The following is a 12,461-nucleotide window of genomic DNA, read 5'->3' on the forward strand; positions in this document are numbered from 1 at the left end:
TTACCGCGGCAGTCCCCGACTGCCACACGTCTTTTTTTTTTTCTGCTTTTCCTTTAACAATTGTCAACTACATAACCTATGAAATTAATTTAGAAAAACCTGTTATTGTCATACTACTTTGTTATAAAAAGTTAGTTTATTTGTAAATCGCTGTTGGTTTTTTAAATAAATAATAAATAAATAAGCACTTCAAACATTTCAACAGTATTCATTTTAGTTCGCTAAGAGAGAATTTTTTTAAATAGAAATATTGAAAATTGCTGTTTTTTTTTTTTTTAAATTGTCAGACAATTGCCACATTTTGGTAAGAAAACTATTTTAATTACCACAGTAGACAATTAGACAAGTAGACAATTGCCACATTTTGGTAAGAAAACTATTTTAAGTTTTTTTTTGAGTTTATCCATTATAAAAATCAAAATCTTCCTTTTTTCATTGTATATATATATATATATATATATATATATATATATATATATATATATATATATATATATATATATATATATATACACAATATTTTTTTAAATTTTAATTTTATATAGTATATAAGCTTTTTCTCGTGACTTTGTCCACGTGACTTGGTGTTTACTGATGGGGATTAAATGTAGCTTTTATCCTTCTACATTTCATATATATGTGTATTACCAAATTCCATAGCGCTTGATTAAATAGTCAAGGCGCTATAAGGTAACAAACACATTTTCACATTTATAATATTAATAACAATGTCATATCTAACCAGGTGGTTGCACTGTGTCCGTTTGTTTCCTGTTTCTAGTGGTTCTCCTTCTGCCTGAACTTTCCTCTTCAAAGTCCTCTTGGGGTGGTTTCTCCTTTCCTGCTTTGCGGGGTTCTGTAATGAACAATTACATGTTAAATACTAAAGATGATGAACACTGATGCCCCCGTGGCGGAGTGGGGAGCACGTTACTTGGCGTAAAGAAGTTTTGTAAATTCAGTTGGTTGCTAATAAAGCTTTCTTTCTAAAAAGAAAGGGCGAGAAAATCAACTGTTGTTTTTTCAAAAACGAATTATATAAATTATGGAGTTGTGTGAATATAAATTATTAAGCAATACCAGATCATACAATTTGAAATATTAGCATATAAATCGAATACATAGCATTAGAACAAATTTCTAGGGTCAGGGTTTAGAGCAGACGAGTCTCTACGAGAGGCATACGTTCACGAGTATGACGATGTTTTTATAGTATGATAATGGAATGGTAACTCCGTCTACGCTTTCGGTATACATTGGCAGGACACCAGTGAGGGTTGAATGGTGAGGATGAAAAGGCAGGTCAGTTAGCCCATCATTACGAATTCAACAATAATTTAGTCACAATGCTTTTTAGAGGGATCCGACCTGATAGGATGTATTGGTAGCAATGGGGTCTAACCTACTCATTACTAACAATCCCTTCCCTGGGGGGGAAAGGGATTGTTAGTAATGGAGACTGAGAATCCCATTGCTAGCAATATACCCAACCAGGTCGACCTCCTCGCGGTTCTCCCTGGAAACTATCATAGTTAATTCCTGATGAAATCATCATGATGGGCTAACTGGCCTGTTTTCATTCTCATCTATCACCCTTCACTGGTGCTCCGCCAGTGTATCCCGTTAGCGCAGGCGGGGTTACCATACCATTTTCACCCATCAAAAAAAAAAACAATCCCTTCCCCTCCGGGTATGTCGGTTCGGGCAGCTCATTGCAGTATCGACTCATCAAAAACATACATATTGAAAATGTATAATTCTTACTGGGCACAGGTGCCGTTGGCGGAGGCATGGCAACTTCATCATCGCGTACTTCCTGCTTGATCCCAATGTCAACTGGCAAAGATTCTGTGTCCATTGGTTCCGGCGGCATTGACATCTTTTCTTCTTTAACTAAAATTTATATTAATTATATTAACAAATTAATACAATCTTTGATCTTTATATTGGGAAATATGGCAACATATTGTCATAGTCGTAGAACACTGACGGATCTGACAAAGATTACATATAAAGATCCGTTGGTATTCTACGACTATGACGATATTGCGGTAACCCCAAATTTTATCCTTATTAATATATTGTCGTGTGGTCCCAGCATAGAATGGACCACCCTTTCCTTTGCCTTGGGCGTCGTAAGAGGCGACTAAGGGAACTTAACGGTCGAGGGATGAGCAGCAGCTCGGGAGGAATTCTTAATAACATCATCAGAAACTTAACTGCGGTTGCCAAACGTGACAACTACTAGCAAAATTGTTAAAAGCCCTATGTTTAGTAGTAGACAGACAATGGTTGATGATAATGACAAATATTATGTGAAAGTGACTGTTTGTTTGTCACCTTATAGCACCTTAATGGGTTAACCAGTCAGAATGAAATTTGGTGTACACACACTGTATGGGACGGAGAAAGATATAGGCTACTTTTTATCCCGGTTAGTAAACAATATCCAGTCACGCGGACATAGTCGCGAGTAAAAGCTAGTATATTCATACTATTCTATCAAACAAATTAATGTAAATTATTATAATGTAAAATGAAATACTTATAATATTATATAGTTTATAGAGCACTGAATAAATGTTTCTTTTTTTTTTATATAATGCAATTGTATTTTATAAAGTAATTATTATTATTATTTTTAATTAATGTTTTATATAATTAATAATTTTTAATAATAATAATTAATAATAATTTTGAAACTGCTATTTTATTAAGTCAATTGTGGATATATGTATCTATGTATTGGTTATTTATATATGCATTTATGTATGTAGGTTTATTATTATTTATGTATTTAATGTTATTTTATTATTATTGTATTATTATTATTTATGTATGTAGGTGTATAGTTATTTTTTATTATATTATGTATTAAATTTTTACTACATATTATTGAGTTTATCTTTAGCTGTAGGGTTTTTACTCTTGTTACTCTTGTCTTTAGTTTTCTTTCACCTTCTCAAAGGTTTACTGTAAGAGATCCCTCTATGTAACGAGTCCACCATTGTATTTTAAACCTTTTAATGTGTCCAATGTAAATTATGTACAATAAAGAGTTTACAATATAATTAGGATTAAGAATGTTGTAATTACTTACTTTGAATATTTAGGAGTGGTACTTCATTTTCTTTGTTTTCTTCATCTTTGCGACGCCGATTACGCGACTGCGATTTGTCGGAGGTGTCTTCGCGACGCAATTTTTGCGTTAAATTTACATTCACCTAAAATATAAAAATAATAAACATGGCCATGACTTACAATCCTCAAAGGGGTAGTTACAAATATTTTGGACTTCTATCATTGTGATAAACATAACACCTAAAATAGAGTTCAAGAAAATTAAAGTCAAAAATTTTTTTTATACAACTTAGAATGGCAAACTAGCTAATGGCCCACCTGATGGAAAGTGGTAACTGTCGCCTATAAACATGAGCAGTACCATGGACATAACAGAGTATACTGTTTCTGCCCTAATAGCCACCATGCATTGTCATTCCTGAAGACTCAGGTGTTATTCCTCTGTACCCTGTAAATTCACTGCCACATCCCATCGTTCAAACCGAAACACAACTGCTTCACTGTAGAAGTATGGTTGAGATAGAGGTGCCCAAGCAAACTACTTTTGTACAGTCTCCCTCTGGTGGTAAATATTATAATATCTTTCTTTAAAAAACAGTTAGTACTGCTTAACTTATTTCAATTCACAATTATATGAAAAAACCAATAGTAAGTATTGCCATGTGGGTAACATTGACTTGTAAGATTGGTTCACATATACTTATGAAATGGTAGTAACATATGAGCTGAGGAGTACTGCCAAAGTGACACACTAAACTCACTAGCTGAGCTCTCAACAGTTAAAGCATTAACACTCATCTACTGGGTACAGATCTCCCCTGAATAGGAGGCTATAGATTACAATTGCATTACATATTACTATGGTGGTGAGGTGGCCTAATATAGCATTTAATTTTGAGTGTACATGGTAATGTGACCTATGACACATCCCTTGAACTTATCAGAATGTGTGGAATGTTAAATAACTTCGTAATGTAATATATTAGTATGTAAGAGTTTATATAAAAATATATTGTAACAAGTAAAGACTAGAGTATTCATCATGTATATATTCAAAGGTTGCCAATCTCCCTGCCAAGTGTGGCAACTATTGGCAAAACTCCCCTTATGGGGAAGGCTTACGTCCAGCAGTGGACAGTTTACGGCTGAAATAATAATAAAAAAATAAGCAACAACGAGTGTGTTTTACTCTCTACTACATTCACCTCATTGAATTATTACATTAGTTTTCCTTTTACACTATAAAAAATACGCACCCCACAATACACTGGTCTATTGTATTGTGTCAATAAGTAAAATTAAACGTCGGCATGATTTAAAGTATTCATATATGTTAATATTCAGAATTTAGTATTTATATGTTGTATTTACTTAATTTGACTGTTTAAACAAAGTAACTACCATTCAAATATTTCTACAAGTGTTTCTCTTTGTAAATTATGGGGGAAGTTTTATTTTTTTTTCAATGGCATATATACAAGAAATCCCAGTTTGTTAGGCTATTGTGAATATAAATAAATGACAATGCATATGGGATACCGAGGGTATAACAATATGTTCTGTGATAAACATGGTCATAGGTGATGGTTACCATTTACCAAAAATTTCTTTCATTGATAGGAATCAACATCGAAATAAAAAAAAATTAAGGTGAGCAAAAAATTATAGAAAGGTTGCAGTGTGACAGTTTTTTTTTTTGTCTGGAAAAAGCATGTCTTTCAATGAAATTAAGTAAATAAAATTAAAACAAATAAATAACCATTTTCCACTAAGCGGGTCAGATATATATTATGAAAATAAGAACAAACAAATTGTGACTACTATTATTTTTTACCTGTTTACTAATAATGCTCTGTGCTTTAACAGAAGCATTACGCTTCTGCCTCTTATCCTGCTCTGGGCTGGAGAGGCCATCAACTTCGTTTTTACTGCGCTTCTGTGACAGCCTCTGTGTTTCATCTCCATTAATGTTGCTAGAATTACTGGTCTCGTCGGATTTAACACTGGATCTGCGTGTAGTTTGATCTGATTCTGGGACTTTCATGCATTCATCTAAGAATAAAATGTATAAATTTATAGAAATCACTATAGAAAAATATTAAAAATAAAACATTATGAAGCACATACCTTCGTCTTCGTTAATGCTTTCGAGAGTCGTCAAATTTTTATCTTTCCCTCCCTTCTCTCGTGCGCGTCCACGATCATTCAAATACTCCTTTTCGAATTTATCAATACTTTCCAAAATTTCCTATAACAACACATAAATACACTTTTATATACTTAGAATAACTAAACACTACACTCAGAGCACTAAAAAGCACTATTTCAGTAGAAACACGAAAGAAATTTTGAAACAAACAAGGGCCATTTGGAAGTTCATTAATTATACTGAATGCATTACCTTCAGATCTTCATTAAAATTTTTAATATATGCATTAGATATTTCAGTAAGTTTTGGGAGTAATTCATTAAAAATTGACATTATTGCAAGAAAATATACTCTTTTAAAAGTTTTATGATTTGACACACGCCATAGAACACTAAATAAAAACCGTTTGAAATTGAAATGTCAGTGCTGCCAATATACGGAAAGAAATCTTATTCTTTTCTACTTTGGAAGTATACATTTTCAGCATTAGTTTGTTGTTAAGATTTAGTATATAATCTGTGTCAAAATTAAAATGTTATTTTTATATTAGAGGCCAGCATAGATAAAGCATAATACCTACGGTCAAAAGAGGCCAATAGATATAATACTATAGAATCGCGGCTATTTAAAGAGAAACTAAATGATAATTTTTGACACGTTTTGTATTTTATAAAACTAATTAATAAGTGACCGTTTGTATTGCCTTTATGGAGTGATTTAGAAACTGAATTAATAGTTATCAATTAGTACTGTTTTTTGCAACAAGATCGCAAATGATCGTTTCAATCGTTTGTAACCAAAATGTGTATTATAGCAATTATGCGAGGTAGTGCAGTTTTTAACAATTAGCAATTTTTTGTGTTCGTGCTATGTTCAAGCGGTATTTGTTGTTATACTTAATACGAGGCGGATTAATTTGATTTATTATACAGATTAGTGAGACTATATAATTTATTTTCAATGTTATTCATCTTCAGAGAGTTAATTAGAAATTTTAATTGATACACAGTTTTTGGTGCTTTCCTACATTTAGGAATAAACAATAACTTTCAACAGTACATATATGGTTTAAATAAACTAATTTTTTTAAACCTTATTTAACTTTTTTAATTTTGTGGTCATAAATTATTTAAGATCCACCTGATTTGTATAGTTTTCCTAAAATAAAATACAGGCCATGTTATTCGCTGATGATGGAGCTTTTTATAGATTAAACCATTTTTAATGTTTTTTTATTTATTCTTTACTAACAAAACATTTCATATTTAAATAGCGATTTAGTCCCGCTGTTGATATGTTTTGCATATAATGTAGTTTTTTATATTTAAATGAATTTTCGGTTAAGTATTTTTTGAATTTATTCAATATAAATAAACAAATAAAAAAATACTACTAATCATAAATTTACCAGAGGGAGACTTTGTACAAAAGTCGTTTGCGTTTAGAGATGAGATAGAGATAGAGATGGGCACCTCTGTGCCATTCGTTTTTCTACCGTAAAGCAATTGTGTTTGCATGGCTGTGTTTAGGTTTGAAGGATGGGATATAGCAGTGAATTTACAGGGTACAAAGAAATAACCTGAGTTCTTAGGAACCCATGATAACGCATGGGGGGTATCATGGGTGAAACAATATACTCTGTTATGCCCATTGTACTGCTCATATCTATAGGCGATGATTACCACTTTCCATCAGGTAAGCCGTCAGCTTTTTTACCGTTCTAAGTTGCATAAAAAAAATCAAAACTTTTCTCTTTATAATTTATAATATAAGAGAAATATATATAAGATCTAATATTAGTTTGATTTAAATATACAATTTATGAAATTGAATAGATAGGTAGCAGCTAAGATATGCTAAGAACAGTATTTTGAAAATATATAAATCTTGACATGATATGATCTTTGTTCAAACTAAAATTCAAATTCAGTTCTGCCATTAAAAAAAAAGTAATGTTATTCAAAATGGTCGCTCGTAAATTACTCGTATGACGCAATAAAAGCAATCGTAACGAGGCGAGGTGCTCGATCGCGACATGGTTGTAACATACGCTGCAGTGGCGGGGGCGTAGAACTTTGTTTTATTTGGTTGGATATTTGCGGGGCGAGCGTTTGCTACGGAGCAAAGTCGCGCCAAAATAAAATGCAATAAAAAGGCCGATATAAAGTAGAGATTCCATTCTGGATTGGTGAAACGCAATGTACAGTCGGTCTGCAATATAATTTTGATAAAAATATTTTAAATATTTTTTCAGTTCTATCGACATTTAATTTTTTAATCCTTCGTACTATATTATAAATGTGAAAGTTTGTAAAGACATTTTTATGTTTGTTATCTCATAATTAAATTAATTTTAAACCGATTTAGATTTTTTTTATCTGAAAGGAAAAAAGGAACTTTTAAATTGGTTTCATAGAAATTTTATCGAAATCGTTTCAGTAGTTTAGTTTTTAAATCAAAATAATTATGTTTTGTCACAATTGAAGTAAGCTTTTTTAGGTTATATCTATAAATGTATGGTTATATTTTAAGTTAATATATACTGAAAGTCAGATTTTGTACAATAGTTGTAAGCAACCTTTGTCCTACTTGTGTTTCAGCCGTGAAGTGACTTAACTCCATTGCTAGCAATATCAGAATAACTTCCAAGCAGTTTTCCCTGGAAATCTTCTCGATTAATTCTTGCGGAATTCGTCATGATGGATTAACTGACCTGCTTTCGTCCTCATCTATTATCGCTCACTGGTGTCCCGTAGCATATGTCGATGGTGTAAGTGAGATTTCTATTCCATTCTATTATCAATTTAAAAAAAAATGTTCAACCATCATAGTCTGCAATTTTTGTTCCATATAGCCTATAGGCATAAAAATATCAGACTATGAAGAAATTAGGTTATAGTCCCCAAAAATGATATCTATTTGCGCTTCATAGTGCATTCTGTTATGCCCATTGTGCTGTTCATGATTATAGGTGCCAGTTACCACTTCGGAGAGTCATCAGCCTGTTATTACTTGTTCAAATTATCATAAAAAATAAATATGTGGTACGACATGTGTAGGTAATAATGTGGCAGACTGTACCGTCGGCGTCACGCTGTCGCATGTCTATCGAACTGTTCCCACCCCACCCGAAATATCTGGCAAACTTGCCACATGAATTGTAACGTCGATGGTTGAATGCGGCGCGGACTTTATCTGTTAATTTGGCTGAATGGCGTTATGTCTTTGCTCTCATTGTTTCATTATAATAATTTACGATTTTATTTCAACTAAGACGAGTTCAATTGTGACTTTAATATGGAACCATAAAACAAGTAATTACTATGTTATTTATATGAAACCGCAATTGTAGAAGTAATAATTAAAATAAGAATTTTAGAAAATATCGAGTAACTTAGATCCACATAAAATTAATTAAATCAAGTTAAAAATCTTATCATTATTGTAGTAAATAAAAAAAAAAAAACCTCTAAACTAGTTTATCGTCCATTGGAATAGTAGATAGACATGATGGAACTATAATCTAAGGATAGAACGTCTCGTCAGAGACTTAATTCCTCTTTCAAATAGAATATGGTATTATAGCTAATAATATTTTTTAAAACCAAAATCATATATTTCTGTTTTTATTATTTTTATTAGCGTGACTCAAAATATTGTCTTATGCAAAAAAAAAAAAAACTACAATTATGCCAGAACCAATTATTTTGATTTAAAAACTATACTATTGAACCGATTTTGACAACATTTTTTTTAAACCAATCTGTAAGTATATTCTTTCAGAAAAAAAAAGAATTTTCACTATCACTTTACAACTGATGGCGTTATGGGTTAAAAAACATAAAAAAATGCCTCTTTTGGAGGTCGGTAGATAAAAAAAGCTGTGCGTGTACCTGTAGTACAGCCATTTTGAACTAAATTTCAAAATTATTTCGATTACATAATTAAAACTACATTTTAGAAATTTAGTCCATACGCGTTCAATCTCAAGTTTCAGCGATTAGAGAACAAACATCGTGACATGGGAGTTTTATATGTTAAGGTGTAGCTAGTATCATTTTTCATTCGATGCCATATATTGTTTTTTTTATTTATTTATGCAAATTAGAATGGCAAAAACAACCTAACGATCCATCTGATGGAAAGTGGTAGCCGTCGTCTATAGACATGAGTTGCCATTCCAGAGGACTCGAATGTTATTCCTCAGTACCCTGTAAATTCACTGCCATATCCCACCCTTCAAACCGAAACACAGCCATGCAAACAACTGCTTCACGGTAGAAACACGAATGGGATAGAGGTGCCTAAGCAAACGACTTTTGTACAAAGTCTCCCTCTGGTACGTATTTGTCTGATATGTTAAATTACATGATTATTGACTGAGCCAAGGTGCCAAGAGGCATTTAGCAAACTCACTTTCACGTTTAACATTAGTAAGGTTTATTGAACAGTATAGCTGAGTTGGGGAATAGTGGTCTAATAAAACAATGACTGTGTACTATTGTTATAGCTTGGCTGTAATTGAGTAGGCCGCTACATGAATTATTGAATATTGAATAACTAATATGCCTAGTACACGATCAATCAATAACGTTCGAAACTACCTGATTCAAAGGATGTTTACTTACCACACGGAGAGTGTATAATGTCTGACAAGGATGCCGGATTTCGGTCTCATTCGTGTTTTAGATGAAAACAAAAGTGGAGCCCCGTAGGAGTGATGGCGTGAAGATAGATATATGTTTCTATATCTAGTTTGTATTGGCCTCAGATGTGTTACTTATTTTATATCTCTGATACTGGCTTTAGTGGAATCCTAATATTTTAATGGGATAACATGAAATGGTTGGGGGAATGGAGTTGTTAGTAATGGGGTCTAATAGCCCATTATTAGTAATATACCCTGTCGGGTCGATCTCCACGCTCGTTCCTTCTGGAAGCCCTCGTGGTTTTTTTTTTTATACAACTTAGAATGGCAAACAAGCTGACGGCCCATCTGACATAACAGAGTATACTGTTTCGCCCATGATACCCCCCATGCGTTGCCATTCCTGAGGACTCAGGTGTTATTCCTCTGTACCCTGTAAATTCACGCCATATCTCACCCTTCAAACCGAAACACAGCCATGCAAACACAACTGCTTCACGGTAGAAACACGAATAGGCCAGAGGTACCCAAGCAATCGACTTTTGTACAAAGTCTTCCTCTAGTGGTCTCGTGGTTAATTCTTGTGGAACTCTTCACAATGGGGCTCAACGGATTTGCTTTAACTTCACTTTTCATCTCTCACTGGTATCCGAAATCATATCATCCTACTACCGTCCATCATAGGTATACCTATCAGTATATGCTGGCTTTGCACTGTCCTGTTTTTTTAATATGTGAGAATGGAATGGTAACCCAGTTTGCGCGATCGGTATACGCTGGCGGTATACCTATCACCAGTAAGAGACGATAGTTGAGGATGGAAGCAGGTCAGCTAGTCCATTGTGACTAGCTCCACGAGAATTAACCACTCTAGTTTCTAAACAGCTAGGTTTTTAGATCCCATTACTAACCCTTTCCCTCGCACTGTAGTGAAGGTTAGGTTACCATTAAATTTTCACCCATTAAAAAGAACATAAAATGGTAAATCCGCCTAGGCTATCAGTTAACGCGGAGGGGACTCCAGTAAGGGTATAATAGGTGAGAAAAAACTCAGGTCAGTGTGGTTTCCTGGGGAAACCGCTAGAGGTCGCTTTGCTAAAGTAAATTGGTCAGGCGTTATACTCGGTTGATTTCTTTATTTGAATAGGCGAGGTGGTCGGGTGAGCCGTTCTCACCCCAGAATGCAAGATGAGTTTTTATTTATGCGCAAAGACTTATGTAAAGTACATAATGTGCTTCTGTAAGGGGCCTATCTCGCTCTGGATTATAATATATAAAATAAGGGGAGAAAGGGATTGTTAGTAATGAGATCTAATAGCACCATAACTATCAATATTGCGTCTCAGATCGATCTCCACGCGGTTCCCCTGGAAACCATAATGGTATATTCTTGTTGAATTCATCATGGCGGGCCAATTGACCTGTATTCATTCGGGAAGGGTTATCATTCCATTTTAACCTATTAAAAAAATCTTTATAATAAAAATAATACGATTTAACAGTTTCCAGTGGGTGTCGTAAGAGGCGACTGAGGGAACGTAATGGTCGAGGGATGGACAGCAGCGTCTCTCTTAAAACATTATCAAAGGTTCACTGCGGTTGTTAACCTGTTTGCCAAGCGTGACAACTATTGTTAAAATAGACTTATCAGCAATGGGCAGTTAATAGCTGATATGATGAGGATTTTTTTTATGGCACTGAGGTGGCAAAAAAGCATACGGCCCACATGATGGTAAGCGTTTACCGTAGTTTATGAACGCCTGCAATACCAGAGATATTACGCGCGCGTTACCGACCCTAAAGAAACCTCTTTATCCTCCTTTTGAAAAATCCCATGCTGTAGTCTGATGATTTTGACATGTTTTGCTTTATCTAAAAGCGATTCACGAGGAACGTTGGTACTGTTCTGGAGAGTAATTTATGAATTAAAATAACTATTACGAATTAGTTTTGCCTTTTGTCACTTTATTGTAAAATGGCGCTGTGTGTCGGAAAGTGGCCGTAGAAGGAGATTGCCGGTTCTGTGACATAATTCTTACGTTGTCTATGATATAATACATTTAGAGATTAGGAAGCAACTGTACTTTTTTTTAAAGAATGATAATGAAATGGTAACATCGCCTGCGCTAACGGTATACGCTGGCGGGATGATAGATGAGAATGATAAAGCAGGTCAGTTAGCTCATCGTGATGAATACACTTGGAATTCAGCACGATGGTTTCCAAGGGGACCACGTGGAGGTTAACCTGATAGGGTATATTGCTAGCAATGAGATTGGTAGTTCACGTTACTAACAATCCCTTCTCCCCAGTAATTGCACTATTTAATACCATTATTGTGTAATACTTTTTAATATTAAATTTCATTATTTTATTGATGGTTTATGTTACCTTATTACATGATTAGCCTTTTAGTTCACTATTGAGAATTTTTATTTCATGAATGCCAACTGAAAATTGTTTAGGTAATCGTTATCGTGAACTGACAGATAATTTAAGCGTTGCCACACTTTGTTATAAACGCTCCAAGTCGATAACAGTGATGCGAATTCGATATTATTGGTCGATGAAATGTAGGTAGGT

The 12,461-nt window shown here is 33.8% G+C and overlaps 1 protein-coding gene across 2 annotated transcripts in view; it reads right to left on the reverse strand.

Moving 5' to 3' along the window:
- LOC113523476 (inner centromere protein A) overlaps positions 1-5,648 on the reverse strand; it is a 30,751-nt gene extending 25,103 nt beyond the window's left edge. For both annotated transcript variants that reach the window (XM_052902145.1, XM_052902144.1), the window contains exons 1-6: positions 5,483-5,648; positions 5,209-5,329; positions 4,916-5,133; positions 3,101-3,224; positions 1,765-1,893; positions 743-856 (exon numbers count right to left, since the gene is read on the reverse strand). In XM_052902145.1, coding sequence (XP_052758105.1) covers positions 743-856; positions 1,765-1,893; positions 3,101-3,224; positions 4,916-5,133; positions 5,209-5,329; positions 5,483-5,563 — 787 coding nt within the window. In that variant the 5' untranslated portion in view covers positions 5,564-5,648. The remainder of the gene's footprint in view (positions 1-742; positions 857-1,764; positions 1,894-3,100; positions 3,225-4,915; positions 5,134-5,208; positions 5,330-5,482) is intronic.
- Between the last annotated feature and the right edge of the window lie 6,813 nt (positions 5,649-12,461).

This window comes from Galleria mellonella, unplaced genomic scaffold (genome assembly GCF_026898425.1).
Source record: "Galleria mellonella isolate WM207_F2 unplaced genomic scaffold, CSIRO_AGI_GalMel_v1 utg87, whole genome shotgun sequence".
Classification (NCBI taxonomy): Eukaryota; Metazoa; Arthropoda; class Insecta; order Lepidoptera; family Pyralidae; genus Galleria; species Galleria mellonella.